Source organism: Arachis hypogaea, chromosome 9 (genome assembly GCF_003086295.3).
Source record: "Arachis hypogaea cultivar Tifrunner chromosome 9, arahy.Tifrunner.gnm2.J5K5, whole genome shotgun sequence".
Taxonomy (NCBI): domain Eukaryota; kingdom Viridiplantae; phylum Streptophyta; class Magnoliopsida; order Fabales; family Fabaceae; genus Arachis; species Arachis hypogaea.
Window position 1 is genome coordinate 12,398,631 of NC_092044.1, and position 19,976 is coordinate 12,418,606.

The 19,976-nt window shown below is 33.1% G+C and overlaps 2 protein-coding genes across 2 annotated transcripts; both read left to right on the top strand.

Annotated features, from left to right (window-relative positions):
* The first annotated feature begins 244 nt into the window (after positions 1 to 244).
* Positions 245 to 4,868, top strand: LOC112708889 (uncharacterized). The gene is made up of 7 exons (XM_072201962.1): positions 245 to 311; positions 668 to 856; positions 977 to 1,147; positions 1,248 to 1,358; positions 1,472 to 1,621; positions 2,824 to 2,858; positions 4,757 to 4,868. Exons 2-7 carry the CDS (start codon positions 722 to 724, stop codon positions 4,866 to 4,868), a joined length of 714 nt encoding a protein of 237 aa, XP_072058063.1. The 5' UTR covers positions 245 to 311; positions 668 to 721.
* Positions 4,869 to 8,164: 3,296 nt separating this feature from the next.
* Positions 8,165 to 11,414, top strand: LOC112712913 (uncharacterized). Its single transcript, XM_025765773.3, has 3 exons — positions 8,165 to 8,234; positions 10,009 to 10,180; positions 10,446 to 11,414. Exons 2-3 carry the CDS (start codon positions 10,038 to 10,040, stop codon positions 11,272 to 11,274), a joined length of 972 nt encoding a protein of 323 aa, XP_025621558.1. The 5' UTR covers positions 8,165 to 8,234; positions 10,009 to 10,037; the 3' UTR covers positions 11,275 to 11,414.
* Positions 11,415 to 19,976: the final 8,562 nt, after the last annotated feature.

Below are 19,976 nucleotides of genomic sequence, written 5' to 3' on the forward strand. Positions count from 1 at the left end.
GCTTTGTTTTGGAACGATATTAATCCTTTTGTCCTCCTTTGTACTTGAAAATACTATGCTATTGGTATTTATTTTAGGTTTTCAGTTTTAGTTTCTATTACAACTATCTTTGGTCATAATGTCTTAACATTTATAGACCTGGTCTTATATTTTTAAGCTGGAACTTTTGTTGTACTAGCGAAGATAGCTGAAATAGTTGAGGATGGTCCTTGGTGGTACTCTGCTTGTGTGTGTGGTAGAGGTGTTCAGGCAGAATCTGGAATTTACTTTTGTCAATTTTGCAACATCCATGTTACAAATGTGACTCCTAGGTATAAATATTTTACAATGTTTCCTTTGTGCTTTGTTAAATAGTGAATTATTTTTGCGTAGTTGTTAACCTTAGGCCAGTATTTATGTGCATCTTAAAAAAATCCAGGTTTAGAGTGAAGGTGTTGGTTGAAGATTCCACTGGTGTTTCTATTTTTGTCCTCTTTGATCGTAAGGTAAGTTACCTACTGAATAAGACTTATGCCCAGCTGTTTGAACAACATCTTAAGGATGTTGATGTAAGTCAATCGAATGCTATATTCTTTTTATCTGCTGATTTTATTGTTAAAGAGTTTTCTTATCCTTCGATTTCTACCGATTCATTTTTTCTGTTGTGTCTGTTTTATATTGTTCGTAGGTTGTGTTTGGCACACAGTCTCCTCCTATATTCCAAGAAATTGTTGGAAAAACTATGCTGTTCAAGGTTCTTAGTAGGCCTGTTGGGATGGAGAAATTCATAAGGACTTATCCAGTAAGGCGTGATTGTGATGATGCTGCAATAGTTGGAATATTTGAGTTCTCTGGTTTAGATTTGAGTCCTGAAAAGGTGTAAAATGAAATTCGCACCTATTATTTCATTTTAATAAATTCTTTCTTAAATTTTTCATTTTTTGGTTGTTCCACCTTTATTCATGTCTTATATTGGATGTGCTTTGTATTATCCAAGGTTGGGTTTGTACCAAAAGGAAAGGGATCATTTGGGAAACCCTTTAAAGTTACCAAATCACTGAATTTGGGATTGACTCCTTCTAGCTGCTCTGAGCTCTTTTCTGGTTCTTCTCAATGTGCCCAAAAGAAATCAAGTGTTGTTGACTTGAGAGCTAATGAAGATGCTAAGGTTCCATGCTTCCATATTCTTCTATTATTTTTCTGTATTACTTTTCACCCTTTTTTGAGTTGTGCTTAAATTGAACCTAATATGTTGTGTTATTTAATAGTGTCCTCTCCTCAAGAGAAAGTCTGCTGATGCTGTGGTTGATAAGTTAAATGAAGTGGATAGTTTTGAAAATTCATGTGATGAAGTTGATGAAAGTGAAGAGGTGAGTAGTGTTGCCAATTTTTTTTAACAGGGCGCTTAATTTTATAATCAAATTCCTTTGACTAGAACTCATTAATTATCCCTCTAATTAAGTTTATATTTTCATGCAATTGTTTACACTAGGAGAATGTGGTTGGCCTTAATCAAGGCTCTCTTGATGCTGAGAAAGATGTGAAGCCTTCATTGAAGAGGTTGAGAAGATTCTTGAGGCTGCAATTTGATGAAGCTGATGAGTCCCATGGCTCGGGGAATGATGGCTCCTCTGGACATGGGGTTAATTGAGGTGGCTGTCCATGGCAGTTAACTAGAGCTACTGATTAGGACTAATCTAGGGCATTAGGTATTTTGGTTGTATCCATGTAATAGCATTTGATGCATTGGATTGAAGTGGATGAGAATATGTGTGTGTTTTCATGTTTTGTATAAGTTGTTTGGATAGTTTTTTGGGCATCATTCTCATGTAATAGATTAAGTGCTAGGGTGTAGACACAATATCATTAGCCACTAGGCAAATTAGCTATTTAGCCCTTTATGTTTGTACTTATTTCTTTGAAATTCAATAAAATGCAGTAGCTCTCTTATGCTATAAAAATCTCTCCTTCCACAATTTAGTTTATTCCTTAACTTATGTGGTTTTGCCAAGTGAATGCTTTATGGTATTTAAATGACTGAATATTCATGTGTTGTTGAATTGATTTGTATTTTATTGATATATCTACATTGAACAGGTTGGAAGTGATCTTTTGGCCATTTCTTTTGTTTTGATGGATTTCTTAGGTGCATTTTGTCTAGAATGACTAATGTAGATTAGGTATTAAAAAAGTTCATTCTTTGTTAAAATGACGACAATGATATATATACACTACAAAATCAGTCATGATTTTCTATTCGACTGATTGTTTTTTTTATTAGATAAAGTAATTTAAAAAATATTTGGATCTTATTGGCTCTTTCTCATGTCAATTTGAGAGTCAAATACGCAATTCTCTGAATATACAATTTTGACATTAATGGCACAAAATTATAAATAAAAATTTTTAACAAAAAAAAATTCAGTTTCTTGTGACTCAACTCAAAAAGTTTACTTATGATTAGTTGATATACTGTAGAGTAAGTTTAACTATAGATGAAACTTGGTATGATAATGAGGAGGCATCATCATCTATGAATATTTAGGATCAGATTTAGTTGTTGCTAATGTGATTTGCCTAGAATGTTCAGTTACAATGTGTGATTTAATTTCTTTGTGTTAAAGATATGGTGTTGTAGTTTTCTTGAATTAGGTTGTTGTAAGTTGGCTAGACTTAGACATTCTGTTAACATTTTACTTGCTAAACTTCTAAATTCAGATGTTTTCTTTTATTTGAGTAACCTACAATTTCAGTTGTAACTTTATTAGTAAAGAGTAGAGTTTATGTTCTAATTAAGAATTTTTAGTATATGACTTGCGGAATTGATGCATGCATTTCTAACAGGTGGTTTGGGAGAAGCAGTCTCCCAAAGAATTAAGGTAAATATTTTGTCCTTTTTCTTTGGTCTTATATCAACTATATCTGATCATTTGTAATTTATTAGGATTTTTTCGGATATCTTTCCTGTATATATGAATTAACTATTCTTTTTTCCTTTTTTATATTGGTATCCGAGTACATTGATTTCAAAGCGTTGTTTGCGGTGGAGTTACTGGAATTGATGGAGTTAGTTGTGTTAGGAGAATTACTTACATTTGAGATCTTAGGACAATAAATTAGTGACTTGCGTATGTGTATGAAATTCTTTTTAAACTTGATATTATTTGTTTATCTTATAACTAATAACTAATATGAATTTTTTGTGTTATTATTATGTTTTACTGATAACATTTTTAATTTATTAGAAAACCAGATATTTCTTTTAGGTTCAAGTATGAAACTAAAGCAATTTTTACTGTTTTCAATTTTGACTCTTATTTATTTCAATGTTAGAAAATTTAATTTTATGCATTTGAATAATAATATACTTTTGTTGTAATACGTGAAAAAACCTATAAAATCCTATACAGTTCAATTTCAATTGCTCCTTTCCTTAAATTTTAATGCGATGAAAGAAATTTTTTTATATACATAAATTATATTGGTTTTGGTTCTTATTTATGTTTATCTTCTTAATTGTGTTGTTTATATTTTTAAGTTATATTTATTGTTGCATAATTTATGAAGTTGAACAAGATACAATGTTCTATGAGACAAGATTTCTATAGCCAATTTTAAGATGTGCTCATCAAAATTAATGTTTTGAAAAATAATGATACTTATGCGGGTTTGTCTTTAGTAAGCTCAAGTCTTTTGAGTTTTTCTGATGTACACACTAAATTATTTACAAATATGACCCATATGAGATTTAATAATAATTATTATTATTTTATATTTATCCCAAATATTTTTTAAATTTATGAGGGATCGGAGAACCCTAATTTCTTTACCTGTAACCTCATTATCTCTCTATCCACTAAACCACCACAATCTACTCCACGCTTCTCTGGTCTCTGTTGTCGCCGTGCATTCCAGCACTTGCTGCCGGTCTCAGTCCCTCTCCCGGCGTCGTTCTCATCCTCTCTCTTCTCAGCCCAGCATCTCGTTGTCTCATTCATTCTCAATATCTCTCTTTTCTCTTCGCGTCGTCTTCAGCCTCAGAGTGGTGGTGTGGGTCTCAGCGAGTCAGCATCGTCGTCAACGCCGTGGTGCTCTGTCTGCCCCTTTATCACTCTACTTCCAGAGTTCCAATGGAGTCTCAGTCTCAGGTATGTTTTCGTTCTATTTATGTATTTGTTCAGCTTTTTTTTGTATGAATTTGCTTTATTGATTTTATTTAATTATTTTTTTATTTTGTTTATGTGTTTGTTCGATTTTTTTGGTTCTGTTTATGAGTGTTAAAATATATTGAATTCTATTTTTATGATTCTGTTTTCAAAATATGTGTTTATGATTTTGTTTTTGATTTTCAAATTTTATTTTTGTTCTGTTTTTTTTGCTACTGCAATTTGATTTTTTTTACTTTGTAAATTTAGTAGTTAGTACTATGATTCTGTTTGCAAATTCAGTGGTCACTACTAATTTGTTGGTTAGTTTTGATTATTTGATTATGAATTCTAATTAAAGGATGCTGAATATGTTTGCAAATGCCAGAGATTTAAAAGAGCATTCAGTAGCTACAGCGCACATTGAAGGCAAGAACAGAACCTTTTTGCTGCTAGAGTTTTTATTTTGGCATGTTGAACATATTTTGTGAGGCAAGAAAAGATCCTTTATTAATTGGTATAGCATAAACCCATCACAAGCTGGAATCATTCAGAAGGCTATAGAATAATGTGGTGCATGGCCATGATGTTTGATTTTTTTTAATCTTATTATGGTTTCTATTTGAATGCAGGTACGCGCCAAATGAGAATGTTGAGAGAGCCATGGATGTTCTTATGCACAAGAGATTGCTGCATTTGGCTTACGATCCTGTTAATAGGCTTGCAATTGAATTCAGGCTTTAGTGGTGTTATTTAGTTTAGAATAAGGCATTGCATATGAAACAGTTTGGCATATAGTCATTGTTTGATCATACTGTCTTTTTTTATAAGATTTGATGCTGGTGTAGTTTGGATGAAGTATGATGTATCATTGATATTTTCTTTTTTGAATTAATTTTAAGTAGTTTTTTCATACATTAAGATTGTGGTTGATCAAACTGAAGTTTGAATAAAAGTGATTTTATAAAATTGATTTTGGGTAGAAGTTTGTGTCAACATGATTTATGTTTGGTAACTCTATACTAAAATTGATTTTGATAAAATAAATATTGTTTGGATAATATTAGTTAAAATCACTTTTAGATAGATAATTACTAAAAAAAATATGACATTAAATTATAATGTTATTTTATATATATATTTAATTTTTTTATATTTTTTTCTTATATGTTTTTATATAGTATATTTTTAGCATTTTTAGTACTCTTTTTAGTACGCTATAATTTTTTTTATTATTATTATTTATGATTACTTTTTTATTTAAATTATTTTACCTAATGGGATTAATAAATTATATTATAAAAAGATAATAATAAATATAATGCACAAAAATTACCATTATAAAAATATATAATGTCAAATAAAAAATTAATAAAAAATATAAATAATAAAAAAAAGAGTTCATGTAAAGAGAAATAATAAGAAAATGGTGAATAAAAGTTCACTCTTAATTATGATGCCTCTATTGTTATCAGGACTTAACTTAGACTCACCAAATTAGAAGTCTAATAGACCTAAATCACACAAAAGTAAAAACAAGCCAATAAGTCAAAATGAAAAATTCCTGAACCAAGCTTAATGCTCATGCATTTAGTTATTTTTCCTAATTCTCTGAATAGTAAGAAGCATTTGGGACAAAATGGTAGATTGATATATTAAATGGTAAGAGAGGACATATTTCAAGAGTAGTGGACTTTTAAATTTTCATGGCAAGACTCTAAGGAGTTGACCAAAATAATTTTGCTGTTATATTTGTCTGTTCAGATTTAACTATTAAAACAAGGCAGGTACGTAACATAAAAATTTATAATTTATTCTATCACAAAGGAGAAAAATTCTAAACTAAAGATAGGAATGAAGAAGCTTATCTCCTTAATTTTCCAGCAAAACAATGAATCAAAAGATCTCCACATGATGGACTTTGGCTTCCTCAGTGGAATCAAATTAAAACATCGATTGAGGTTTTGATTTAAGTTAACATCATGTTTGCTAGCAACTACCTCTAGTTTTCGCTAAAATAATTATACATTTTAGTATGATGCTACCTTGGAAGGACTACAATTTAGTTCATTAAGAAGTTTGAGCAAAATCACAATAAAGTAATTAACGTCTTCTACAAACAATAGAATCATAATGAAAAAGAAATAACAAAATTGTAACCCATGAAGCCTCTTTTGATATCCACATAATCAGAAATTGAATGCAAGTACTCTGTGATTTTGTTGAATTTGCTTTTCATATTATAATCATTACAGTCTTGAGTGTAGTTCTACTGAGATCTGACAAGTGATTTCTCAGAAATTGGCATTGTAAAAATTCTTACAAAATTCAAGGAGGAGCTCAAAACCACTAACAGGGCGTCAATAACCACAATAACACATGGTTATCCCCATCCGTGTCTTCTTGTCACCTAAACCATGTAATCTTGCTCTTTCCCTTCACCGTTGTCCTCGACAATATCGGTGTCATGGCCTTCTTTGCGCTAATCTTGGTAATGCCGGCATTCGGAATGATGTCGCCGGCATTCGTCCAAGGAAGTGTTTGCCAGATGAGCACACAGGGGTAGAGTAGGATTTCATTTTAGTCAGCCTTACCCAGATTAGTGGACAGAGGCAGGGAGGGTTTCGTTTTACTCTAAGGAAGAGAAGGGGTCTTTTTAGAATTTTGAAACATATCATATCCTTTGATTTAATTTTTAAAAAGTTTTAAATTAATATCATCTCAACCGTTGAATTTTTTTTAACATAATCCAATGATCTTAATTACATGGTGCATCAAATGTGCCTAAAATACTTGGGCTGATTTTAGACGGATCCTATTTATGCAAACAATGAAGAGTTAGAAAAAATACTTATGTATTAAGTAGTGATAGAGTAAATAAATCTGTTACATTTAGTTAAAAATTGAATAACAAAAATATTTTTTATCAACGTAAAAAATGACAATCTAAGAACACTGAAAAAACAAATCCAAAAAAAAAAACAGAAATTTTCAACTCGTACGTTACACAAATCTTCTGCTAGTATATATATAATTTGGAACAAATTCAAGTTTCCACCATTTAACACATGACACCTAGATTTTAACATCTATAATGTTTAACAGATATATCTTTTTAAGAAAAGCAAATCTTTCAAGATATCGCACCTATTATATAAGACTTTTATCCTTTGTTTGGCTGCGCTATTGAAATATGTATATTAAAAATGTGAAAAATAAGATATATCTCTTGTTCTTTTATACATATAGTATTTCATAATAACATATTGAAAATGTATTTCATAATCTTTCATATATATATATATATATATAGTATTTTTTATAAATTTTTTTACGTTTAAAACTAATATAAAGACATCACATAACAAATTTAATAAAACAAAATAAAATAAAAATATAATATTCATAATTGGGTGAGATCTATGCGATTTTTTTCAATAAAAAAAATTATTTTGCTATTTAATGTTATTTTAATTTATTTTTTAAAATAATAATTATTTATTTATTAAAAAAAATCGTTATTTGGTTGTCTTGGATTTTCGTGGCTATTGGATTTTCTGTGAAGTGTTTTTGTGGATGACAAAAATTATGTACAGAAAAAACTAGAGGGACTTGAATGTTTTGGATTTAATGTGCATGAAGCACCATTTATAGCTTTATTTATTATATTATACAATTCAAGTATTGAGAAGATCTCCCCAAAAACATGGGAGAGATGTGTTTCTCCATATAATTCGTGTCTCTAAAAACCCAATCTTCTCTTTCACTCAATCTCTCTAACCATTTTTCTCATTCACCACCACCATCACAATTTTCAACTACACAACAGAGGAAGAAGAGAAAACAACACGTGACAAATCCGAAAGATTCATCTAACAATAACATTTCGTTGTCCTTTTTTACATATATCATTTAAATGTTGTAAGTTCTGAATCCTTTCTTTTATGATTTTGACATCCCCGTGTAAAATATGTAGCATTTCGTTTCTATACAATTATATCTTGTTGCTAAGCAATTATTTTTCATTCAAGTTTTTGCAGAAGTAAATTAAGACAAAAAGAGTTCTTATCATTCAGCTGTGATCAACCTAAATTTGTTTCGGGATCAAAGGTATTCCAAATCTTTATTGCGTTAATTTCTGTTTGTGTTTGTAGAGGTTCCTCAAAGAAAGTGGATTATTCATAAACAATAACATTTTCCTTTTTGTTCTACATTACTATTTATTTATTTATTTGCATTGTGCTATTATCCTGTTGTTTCCATTTCAATATATATCTCGAAATAGACATTTGTTATACCTATGAACAATTAACCATATATTAAACGTTTTATTTCGTTTTATTCTCGAAATAATTTACAATGTCCTATACTCTTTTGCAAGAAATATTAGAAGAAGAAAATTACTATCAAATGCTTTATATGTATAATTGTTTGATGGGTCAAATATAATTTACCGAACCCCCTCTCCCTTCCCTTAAACTATAGCTAGTGTACTTTGTCTCCTAATAATATTTAAAAATGTACAAATCAAATATTGATTTTTCTTTAGTATGAAAATAAACCACTAATACTATATATTAACTTTTCCATTTAAATGCTGATCTGTTATTGATAGTGTGTAATGAACATGACTTATCAGTGTGTAACTTTTTTTTCTTTCCCAGATTTAAGATTTAAATGTTGATTATATTTTAGTTTTGTTAGAGAAATTAACTTTCTGTTATATTGTTGGTCTTAATAATCCTCCTATATATAATTCATCATTTTCAATTAACGAATCCTATATTTGATTTTAAAAAATCTTGCATTATTAAAATATTTGTTCAAACTAAGATATAACATTTTTTAAAGAAAAAATATCCAAATTAATAATCTTCGAGAAATTTTAGATCGGATATTTTAGCTTTTAAAAAAGTTATTTAGTATAAATTTTCAAAAATTATTTATGTTAAACAGATTGGTTCTTTTATTGTTTTGAAGGAGTCTAATTTATTTTAAAATATTTATTTTTTAAAATCTAATTGTCTTCTGATAAAATTTATTTAGGATTGATGTGTGATGTGTCTAGCATGCATATTAAAATTTTAATTAAAAATAATGAAATGACTAATCTATCTGATGAAAATAATTATTAGAGACTTTTAGAGAATAAAAGTTTATTAAAGACCAAAATATATGATCTAATATTTTTTGAAGACTAATTTAAATATCTAGTATTTTCTAAGAAAAAAAAAATCTCAGTGACCAGCAGTTTTAATTAAATTTAGCCATCTTTCAGCTAGTAAGTATCCTTTTCTTTTAAACATCTCACAAATTTTATTTTTAATGCTCATTCTTTCTTAAATATTAATTATTTACTGGTCCAAAATCTAAAAAAATTGCTGACTTCTCTAGCACCGGTGAAAAAAGTTTGCAGTATTTTTTTTAGGTAATGATAACGATGCACATGCACATAACTACTCAAACATTCGTTACTACTAAAACTCTTCCATTTACTTATGCCGAACGAGAAGAAAGACACAATGTTATAACAAAAATTCTCCTCATAAATTTTTCAATTCCGTTACATTATTAGCAGTATTTTTATCAATTTTTACCAATTTTTATTTATAATTGTATTTAATAAAAATATTTTTATGAATGTGTCTAATAAAAATGTCTTTTTTATAACTATATCTAATAAAAATATCTTTATAAATATATTTTCTAAATGTGTCTTTTTATATATGTATTTAAAATATAATAATTAATTATTGTTGACAATAAATTGACAAATAGTATATTAGTACCATACATTTTTCCTATTTAAAATGAAGTAGTGTAAATTTGCAACAAGAGAGTTTTGTGAAAATATTAATATAAAGTTTGTGTGGGAATGTGGAAGGTATCCTGAAAGGAAGGATTGATGATCAAATGTCAGGGCAGCGAGAAACGCTAGCCGGATTAACACTTGACGACGTCTTAGCAAAGCAGAAAGCATTTTACCACTCACAATCCAACACCAAAACCCTCCTTGATATCCTCAAAGACGACGTCTCCTTCAACAAGAACCGCAAGTAAGTTAATATAATCTTCTTAACTCTTCTTTTCAACATTTTTTCAATTAATCTACAAAGTAATCAAAAACAGATAATACTATAGTAAAAGGTGAAAAGCATTGAAGTCCTCAAAGCATTTAATTACATTCCATGATCAAATCTGTTAAGAATGAAAATTGACCTAGCTGTTTTTCACCGCAAGCTATATAGATTATAGAAATATGCTTCTTCTATATATGGTGGGATATGCAAATTGGAATTGACATGTTTGATTTGGTTGAAGGTCTTGGAAAGCATTCAAGGACACGCTTCTGCTAAAGCGTTACGGCTCTGCTTGGACTCGAATTCCCACTTCCGACATTCCCATCTCATTCTGCCGCCGCCCCTCTCTCAAACACTTTCAATCCATGGCTGACAACACCGACAACGTTGATGAAGTCCCAGCCTTACCTCCCCCTTCACTCGCACCCAAGGCCACCTTCTCCCGCCGGAGTTCCACCCGCTACAGCTCCCCGTCCGAGGTCACATTCACCGCTGGCGATCCCACGGAGCCGGCCCCTGCCGGCAGCGCGCTACTCCGGCCTCAGCTTTCGCGACGGAACTCCTCCGGCATGGTGTCGGAGCCATTCCGGAAGGGCCGCGTGGTGACGTTCCGGGACAACTTGGACGACGAGGAGCAGGACGAGGAGGACGGGTCACGTGCGGATGGCAGCAGGACACTATCAGCAAGAGAGGCGGTTGCAGCACAGGAGGCGGCGGAGGCGGCTGCTGCAGGGGAGGTTGTTGGAGAGGGAGAGGAAGACGAGGCGACGCAGCCAGTGATGATGTCACTGATGGACTTGTTGGAGGAGACTGACAGAGAGATGGGGCTTGAAGGATCGAGGTACATTCTGAGTGATGAAGAGGATTTTGACGAGGATGAGGAAGATGAGGATGGTGATGGTGATGACTTGGAATACACGTGCTCAGTGTGCATGGTGAGGCATAAGGCTAATGCTATCAGCCGCTGTGGCCACTCTTACTGCAGGATGTGCTCTAGGGAACTCATGGCTGGCAAAGGCAACTGCCCTCTCTGCAACAATTTCGTTGTTGAGATTCTTGACATCTTTTGAATCCATATCTGCTTCACTTCGGAACCTATCATTTTTCTTTACTTCTGTTTTTTTCTTTTATTTTTCCATTATGTATGTATTATTATCACCTTATTAATTACATTTTTTTCTTTCTCCTTTACATGAATAGATCCATTCCATTACATTCATTCTTTTTTTAAAAAAAAATCTTTCTCTTTTTCCTTTACATGAATAATATTCAAAAAAATTTTTACGGAACACAAAAGAATTCTAAAAAATATTAATGACAAATTAATTCTTAGAAGATTATTAATTTTGACGAAAATAACTAATCATCAATTAATCTTGTTTTTATTGATGAATAATGCTAAGTTGACTAACAATAGAAATGAGATGACTGACAAATATAAAAGCTGATCACTATTATCAAAGTAGAATCAGTTTCTAATCATACATCAAATTCAAAGTATTAAAAAAGAAAAATAAAATAAAATTACGAACAATTCACAAAAAATAGTAAATAATTTTTTTTAACAAAAAAAATTGAAAAAACTAAGAACGATTGGGGTAGATGAGGAGAGACATTAACTGGAGACTTGGGGTGGAAAAGTAGCGAGCCGGAGATAATGGAGTAAGAAGACAAAGGTGTTACATACTAAGACAGAGGAGATAACTTTTTTGGCATAGTTGTGAGTTTAGCAGGTGACTAGGTGAGCGGTGGTAGGTTCTGTTAGCGAGACCAAGTGTGGGAGAGAGAGAGAAAAAGAGAGAAGGGTTTGGGGGAAGGATTTGGTGTTTGAGGGAGGAGGGGGAATCTGAAATTAGGGAGAAGTAGGTCGCGAATGTAGTTTAGGGCAAGTTTATGGTTAGATTTTCCGTCCTAATATTTCAACAGTAATTCAAATTTGTTAATCGAAGCTTTGTGGTTAGGTTTGCATTGCATCCAATTGCTACAAAAAAATTGTTGAATACCATCGAATTTATTAGCGGAAAAATGAAAAAATCTGACGGTATTATGTTTATTGGCGAATTTTCAGTCTGGCTAAATCCGATGGAATAAACCTCATCGGTAAATATTTACCGTCAAATTTTGATGTCCATAGATACTTGCGGTGAATTTAACGTCGGAATATGATGGTTCATGGACAAAAAATCTGATGAACATTACCGGCAAAAAAAATTTAACGGCGACATTGGCCCATAAGTTGAACCTCTGCCCCACTTTACTGTCGAAAACATCCGACGGTAAATCCGATGGAAATATCATTTTTAATTTTCTAAAATAAATATGAATAGTCACTATTGTCGAGATTTTTCGTTGACAAATCCGCTGGTAGCGTAAATATTTTTTTATTTTTTTCCAATCTATGATAGATCCCGATAGTTAACAATTGATAGTCAACTCTCAATTAACAAGAAATAAATTAGTATTTTATCTGAAAACGGTGATTTAAATATGATGTAAAACATCAAATATACGGAATGTAAAATGAAATGAAAGTTTGATAACGAAATACATAGAATAGAACTATGTTGACATTAATCTTATTCAAATTTATCATTTTCTTCCTCTGGTTCATCATTCTCCTCTTTCAAGGTAATTTCTTGATCATCGAACTCGTCTTCTTCTTCTTCGTCTCCATCAACCCTGTCTTCTTCTTGAAGATCGTCATCGTCTAGTGGTAGTGTGTCGTCACCTACCCTAAGGTCAATGATGTCATCATTCATAAGAGTCGACCTAAGGGTGATCGGAACACCCGTATTAACCACTATTTTCAAAGGAGTTGGGTCATAAATTTGGAAAGGTTCCTGACCCTCTGTCCCATCAGACTCGATATTGAGGAACCTTTGATGATAATCAAACCACGAATTCTTACCCTCATTCGTCAACCAAAATGCCTTTATATCTTCCATACAAATATGACATGACATTCTACCCTGAGTAGACTAACCTAATAACATCTTGTACGTAGAAAAGTCATTAATGGTCTACATCAATGTTACATGCAGTTGGAAGTTCATCTTGGTTGAAATATTATACATTTCTACACCATTAACCCACAACAACATTAACTTATCCACCAAGGGTTGCAAAAGACATCTATTTTGACCTTTAGATTGCTTGGACTAGGTAGGATACAAGTTAGGAACATGTATGGATCTTTTATGCACATTTTGGAAGGTAGGTTATAAGAAGTCACGACTACAAGCCAACAAGAGTATGCGTCACTAAAATTAGAATTTGGTGCAAATTCGTCAGAGCACAAAGATAATCTAACGTTTCTAGGCTTGCTCGCAAATGTAGGGTGGACCCTAATCAAAGTGTTTCCAAGCATCTCCATATGATAGGTGCGTCATAAAACCATCATCTCTCTTGTTGTTACTATGCCAGGTCATGTGAGGGGCCACACTTATCGATGCATACAGCCGTTTTAGCCTAGGGATTAAAGGCAAGTAATACATCTGTTTATTTGGAATTCTCTTTACCAAACATTTACCAAGTCATTCTCTCTCGACTTGAAATCTCGGTGCATCACAAAATCCTTATCAAGGTGGCTTGTGCTTGAATCTATCCTTGAACATCCACGAATGCTTGGACTTCTAATAAGCTCCACCATTCTTCAAAATTAATCGCTCCAAACTTTGATAGAGTTTCGCACAAGCTAAGGGCTCCCAAAAGTGATCCTCATGTGTTTCCGGATCCCATATCTTGTTTCTACACCCATCTTCAAATTGATCATCATTATTCCAATTGGGTGGTAAACAAGATGAATTCTCAATGGAGTGATCAAACATCCTTCTTGACCCACCTAATTGAGCATTAGTCCCACCACTTGTATTTAGTCCTTGAAGTGTCAACCATAGTGAGCTTTGATTTGCAATGCCAACTACAAAACATCCTTCTCTTACGCTTCATCCCGCAAAGTTCTCTAAGTTGATCATCCGTTTCAAGCAAGCCATATTCGAGTGGGATGATAAAGCTAATAGAAATGAATTTCACCAACTCAAATGTAGGAGTAGATGCTAGGCAAAGAAGCTTCCAAGGGTCTTGACAAAGCGTATCCCGTCCTCCTTTTTCTAAGGACCTCCACCTCCTCACAAGATCCCTTAATTTCAATCCTTTATTCATCAATTTTATCTAACACTTTTCCCTTACTCAAATCATAAATGGGAGGATAAGAGAAATCTACCTCCACATTTCTTTCAAATTCTCCGGGAAAAGGCTTTTCAAGTTCAAAGGATTCTTCGCCACTAGGACTTGGTACTTGATCTTTATTGCCATGGGAACTCAATTCTTGCTCTATCCCATCCAAGTCTTCATATGGAATATGTCTTGGAGGTTGTGCACTTTCCTCCTCAACGTCAAATTCAATCTTCTTGGGGGGGAGGGTTCTTCCACTCTAAGTTCCCATGGGGGTTCCGCATCTCCTAAGTCTTCAACCAATTCTTCCTCTTCTTCAACAATCATAGCTTTCTCCAATTGTTCTAACACAAAGCAGTATTTCTCATTTTCCACCGAACTTCCCAATCTCTCCTTCATGCTATACTCTTCATTTGCTTTTTCACATGTGGTCATGGGAGTTCCTTGAGTGCTCAAGCATTGGGAGGCTAATCGGTTTATCACCTCATTCAAGGCGGCTATGGATTCTAGTGCCTCCCTTTGCATCTCCTCTTGCCCTTGACATAGAAAAGTGAGATACTCATCCATTGGAGTTTGGGGTGGATAGAATGGTTCATTATTTTAGAGAAAGGGTTCATAATAGGAAGGTGGTTCTTCTTGATAGGGGGTGGCAGTTGAAAGTAAAATTCATCTTGTGAGTGGAAATTTGCATACATTGGAGGTGGTTCCTCTTGGTCATAATATGGGGGGGTTCTTGGAAGTGTTGAGATTGGAATGGTGGTTCTATATATGGCTCATATGGCTCAAAATGTGGTTGGTAGTGTGGATCATATGGAGGTGTTTGGTGAAAAGGGGCTTGTGAGTATGGTTGATGGCTATGTTGAGGATATGACTCATAGGCATATGGTGGTGGTTCTTGATAGTCACAAGGAGATTCACCATAGCCATTTGATTGGTATGCATCATAGAATGGCTCTTGTTCATAGTGTATTGGTGGGGGTTGTTGCCAAGCAGATTGATCATATGCATATGGCTCCTCCCACCTTTGATTATCATATCCTTGGTGCATATCTTCACTGTACCTCCCATTGCCTACAACATAGTTAGAACCCAACTCATAGCCAAAGTGAGAATTCATCATAGCAAGAGAAAATAAAATCGAAAGCTAATAAGAAATAATGAAAACAAACTACTAAAACTAGCAACAACTAGCAAAGAAGCATATTCACAATATTCACATATCTACAATAACCAATAACAAGCGCACATTTGCAATTCTCCGGCAACGGCGCCATTTTGATGAAGGAAAAATTGATGGTTTAGAATTTCACAATAAAATCTCGTTACAAGTATAATTTCTAAACCAACAAAGAATCTTCTCATACAAAAATTTGGTTATCACAAGTAACAAATCCCAATAAAAATAACCGAAGTATTCATACCTCGGGTCATCTCTCAAAGTAATTGCAGGGAAGTGTTCTTCTTATTGGTTATGGGACAAGTATTTTGGGGTTTTGAATAGGAGACATGAAAGATAAATTGCAAGAAAGTAAATGGAAACTCAAATGATAAGAAGGTCTTGGCAAATAATGATGGTCAAGGATCTTTATCCTTGTCACTAACCACAACATGATAATTGTAAGGATTAATCCCATTAAATCATCCTCCAACGAATAAAGAAAGGTCAAATGAGCTACACTAATCCTAATTCATAGGTCCTAACCTTCTCACTAATTAAATTGGGGAAAGCTAGAGTCAATGGACACCAATTATCAACACTTGGACATTAGTAACTCAAGTTCACCTAAGTTACCATCCCAAGCCAAGAACACCAGAAGTCTACTCTAACATCCTTCCAAGCATTTTATCAAACACTTGGAAGGCATAAAAGAAAGCATGGTGTGTTGCAATAATTAATAAAACCTACTACAAATAAACACAAGTAATCAACAACAACAATCAAAGAAAACAAGATCTACATAAATTACCTCAAATTATATTAAAAGAAAATAGAAGGAACAAGAGTGCATCAACAACAAATAAACAAAATGAAGGAGATTACAATAAAAGAATGAAGGAACAAGATGTAGCAACAATAAATTGAAAGAAAAAGTAGATGAAGAGAAGAATTAAAGCCTATATCTAAGAAGAAATTAACCTAAACCTAATCCTAATTCTAGAGAGAAGAGAGAGATTCTCTCTCTAGAAACAAACTAAAGCATGACAAAACTAAACTAAAACTAACTAGATAGATCATCCTTCTTCATTCCTTGGGTTTAATAGCATCAGAAGTGAGTTGGATTTAGGCCTGGGAAGCCCAGAAATCGCCTCCAGCGGATTCACTTTAATGAGGTCACGTGCGAGCATCGACGCGTCCGCGTGGTTCACGCGTACGCGTCGCTTGACAATTTGCTATCCACACGTACGCGTATGTCATGCATACGCGTCGCCTCGCGACATCACATCCACGCGTGCGCGTCGATCTCAGCCTCCCAAATCCTTGTTTCTTCCATGATTTCTCCACTTTTCATGCTTTTCTCTTCATTCCTTTGATCCATCCCTAGCCTTTTCAACCTGAATTCACTTAACAAAAACATCAATGCATCTAGTGGAATCAAGGTGAATTAAAGTTAACCAATTAAGGACCTAAAAAGCATGTTTTTTCACTTAAGCACAATTTAGGAAGAAATTATGAAACTATGTTATTTCATTGAATAAATGTGGGTAAAAAGTGATAAAATCTCCTAAATTAAGCACAAGATGTACCACAAAATAGTGGTGCATCACCCCCTTGTAATATACCATACAAACATTCAAATAACATTCGATTTTTACTGAATTTAGACCCAATTTCAAAACTAAATTATTTGCTTTGTAGTGGCTCTGGCGGGTGCCACTAGTCCCGACAGGTACTAAGTCATTGCAAAGAGTAGCCCACTTATCAGAAGACTCTTGGGTACGATTTAGCTCATACTTAATACTCATCATTTCAACACATGCAGACAATATTGAATGAACAAACCCCTCTTACAAGGGTTTCGCGACAGATTCTAATAGATGATAAAAACTCTTTGCCTCTGGGTTAGGCTCTTGTTCAATATCTTCCATATCAGCAACACCTATTGCATCAAACACAATCTCGTTGTATCTCTCTTGGTTACTCTCCCAATTCATTTCTTCCATGTTTGGTAACTAGCCGAACCCTCGTCGATCAGTCTCTAGCCATATTGAAATTCGAGGCAGATTGGTTAATTTTCTACTCATTCACTTCTCCATGCTCCATGCTCCATCCACATCCAATACCCATCATTGAACCCATTACGGTAAAGGTGAAGTATTATATCTAAAGGTCCTAACCACTTAGTCAGCCGACCCTTATAGCACGGATACCTAGATACCCTTTGAGACATAAATGGTTCTATATTAAAGACATACACAATAAACGCGTCAATTCCCTCAAAGAATTTAGGTTTTAAATTCCCTGGTCTACTATTTTCTCTATTATACATCCATAGACGATGAATTGGAATCATCTTGTAATAAACATCTTAGAATTCATCCAACAACACAACTTATTAAAATTTTTAAAAAATTCAGCAGGGTGTTTCCTATAATTAGAATCTCCAACCAAATTTGATTATCGTTTTCTCACAAACCAAATATGTTTTAAACAATTTAAACAAAATTTCTGCAGAATTTTTTCTTAATTCAGAGACATCCACGAAAAAAATTTAATAGTTTTTACAGAAAAAACAGCTACAGACATAAAATAGAATAAACACGAATTCAATAACACATCAAATCCTAACCGTTCTAATGCGCAACTCCTTATAACTTCACAATTTTTCTAACAAATAAGGATTTCGAGAAAGGCGCATCTATACGACCTTCTCCCACTTTCGTCCTAAAATGTTATCCTAGGAAAAGTAGGTCCGGTATAAAACTTAAACAATTGATTATATTTAGAGATAGAAACCTACTTGGAACATGGATACACAGAATATGGAAAAAGCGAACTCCAATTGATCTCAGAGAAATCGCACCGTCCTAATAAAAAAGAAAACTTATTGATTCACAAGGTGAAACTAATTCAACAAACTAAATAAAGTCTTCCAACAGTTCGAGCACTCTTAATTTCACCCTACTTAAACTACCATAACTTAATTTAATTTTTATTTATATTGAATTGATATAAGAAATCCTAATCACAAACTTTATTATACTAGTTTAATCAATAATTTGATAATAAAATACCTAACAAAATCATAACCTCACAAATGTATCTGAAAAATAAAAAACTAAACCAAACCCTAATCACAAACTTCATTACACTAATTTAATCAATAATTTAATAAAATACCTAACAAAATCCTAAACTTACAAAAATATATAAAATAATAAAAAACTACACCAAATCCTAATCACAAACTACATAATACTAATTTAATCAATAAGTTCATAAACTACTTAACAAAACTCTAAACTCACAAAATGTCACCATTACCGACGACAATGACCACGAACGCAAACAGCGGCGGCATTTCTGACGGCTCCAGCAGTGACTGGCAGCTCCAGCAGCAACAAGGTGCAGCGACAGCGACAGCAACAGCAAAGGCTCCAACTGGTGGTGGCGACTCCAGCAGCTTCGGAGAGAGAGAGAGAGAGAGAGAGAGAGAGAGAGAGAGAGAGAGAGAGAGAGAGAGAGAGAGAGAGAGAGAGAGAGAGAGAGAGAGAGAGTTTGCAAAAGTGGGGGAGGGGGTTCGCATTTCAATTTTGCCCCAAATTCATTGTCGGATTTACTAGCAAAAATTTTCGATGGTAAATTACATAAACACAGTATTTCACTAAATCGATATACCAGTGGCCGAATCTAACGGAAGATCTGCGGATAAAGTTAGTGCTACTTAAATAAATTTTCGCGCCAATTGTTATCGTCAGATTTAATGTCAGAACATAAAATCCGATGGTAACTAAATCGGAAAACTAAATCTTGCTTGTATTCAACGTAAAAAATGCTGATAAATCCGACGGTAATATTTTCCGTTAAATTTAACAGTATTTAATGTGTTTTTTGTAGTGAATCCGATGGTAAATTATTCTCCCAATTTTGTTGTTTAGTGTTTTTGTCGAAAATCCGACGGCAAATTCAATAACTTTTAGCAAATTTCTGGTAGTGACAACTTTTTTAGTTCACTACTAATTAGAAGGTTGTCATTTTTATTTCTTGGATTAGCCCAACTAAATTTTCAGGTTAGCATCTCCTTAATATTGGTTCTATTAGTAAAATTTTTTACTCAACATTCCAAAAACAATCCATCATACCAGACGAGCCTCTGTTTCTTTTTAAGATATGACTGCAGACTCCCCAATTAATCACGTTCTTCAAGAGTAGCAATACAATAGGATAACAATTCTCGAAACAAAAACCTGGATCACTCATTGTCTCAAAAAAATTTATGAGAGTTATCAACTGTAGAAAAATAATTTAGCAAAAAACCATCAACTAAGATGATATAATACACTAGTTAAAAGAAGTCCTATCCACTGTCCTAAAAAATCAAAAGTGAAACTTTCAAATTCAATCCATAATAGAATCGAAAGCAAAGAATCAAGCACAAAG

Bases quoted from the DNA above. Each gene is read 5' to 3' on its own strand.
- LOC112708889 (XM_072201962.1), top strand. From the start codon at position 722: ATGCTGTTCAAGGTTCTTAGTAGGCCTGTTGGGATGGAGAAATTCATA. The intron at 857-976 runs GTGTAAAATGAA...GTATTATCCAAG, and splicing joins TAGATTTGAGTCCTGAAAAG to GTTGGGTTTGTACCAAAAGG. The intron at 1,148-1,247 runs GTTCCATGCTTC...GTTATTTAATAG, and splicing joins GAGCTAATGAAGATGCTAAG to TGTCCTCTCCTCAAGAGAAA.
- LOC112712913 (XM_025765773.3), top strand. From the start codon at position 10,038: ATGTCAGGGCAGCGAGAAACGCTAGCCGGATTAACACTTGACGACGTC. The intron at 10,181-10,445 runs GTAAGTTAATAT...ATTTGGTTGAAG, and splicing joins TCCTTCAACAAGAACCGCAA to GTCTTGGAAAGCATTCAAGG.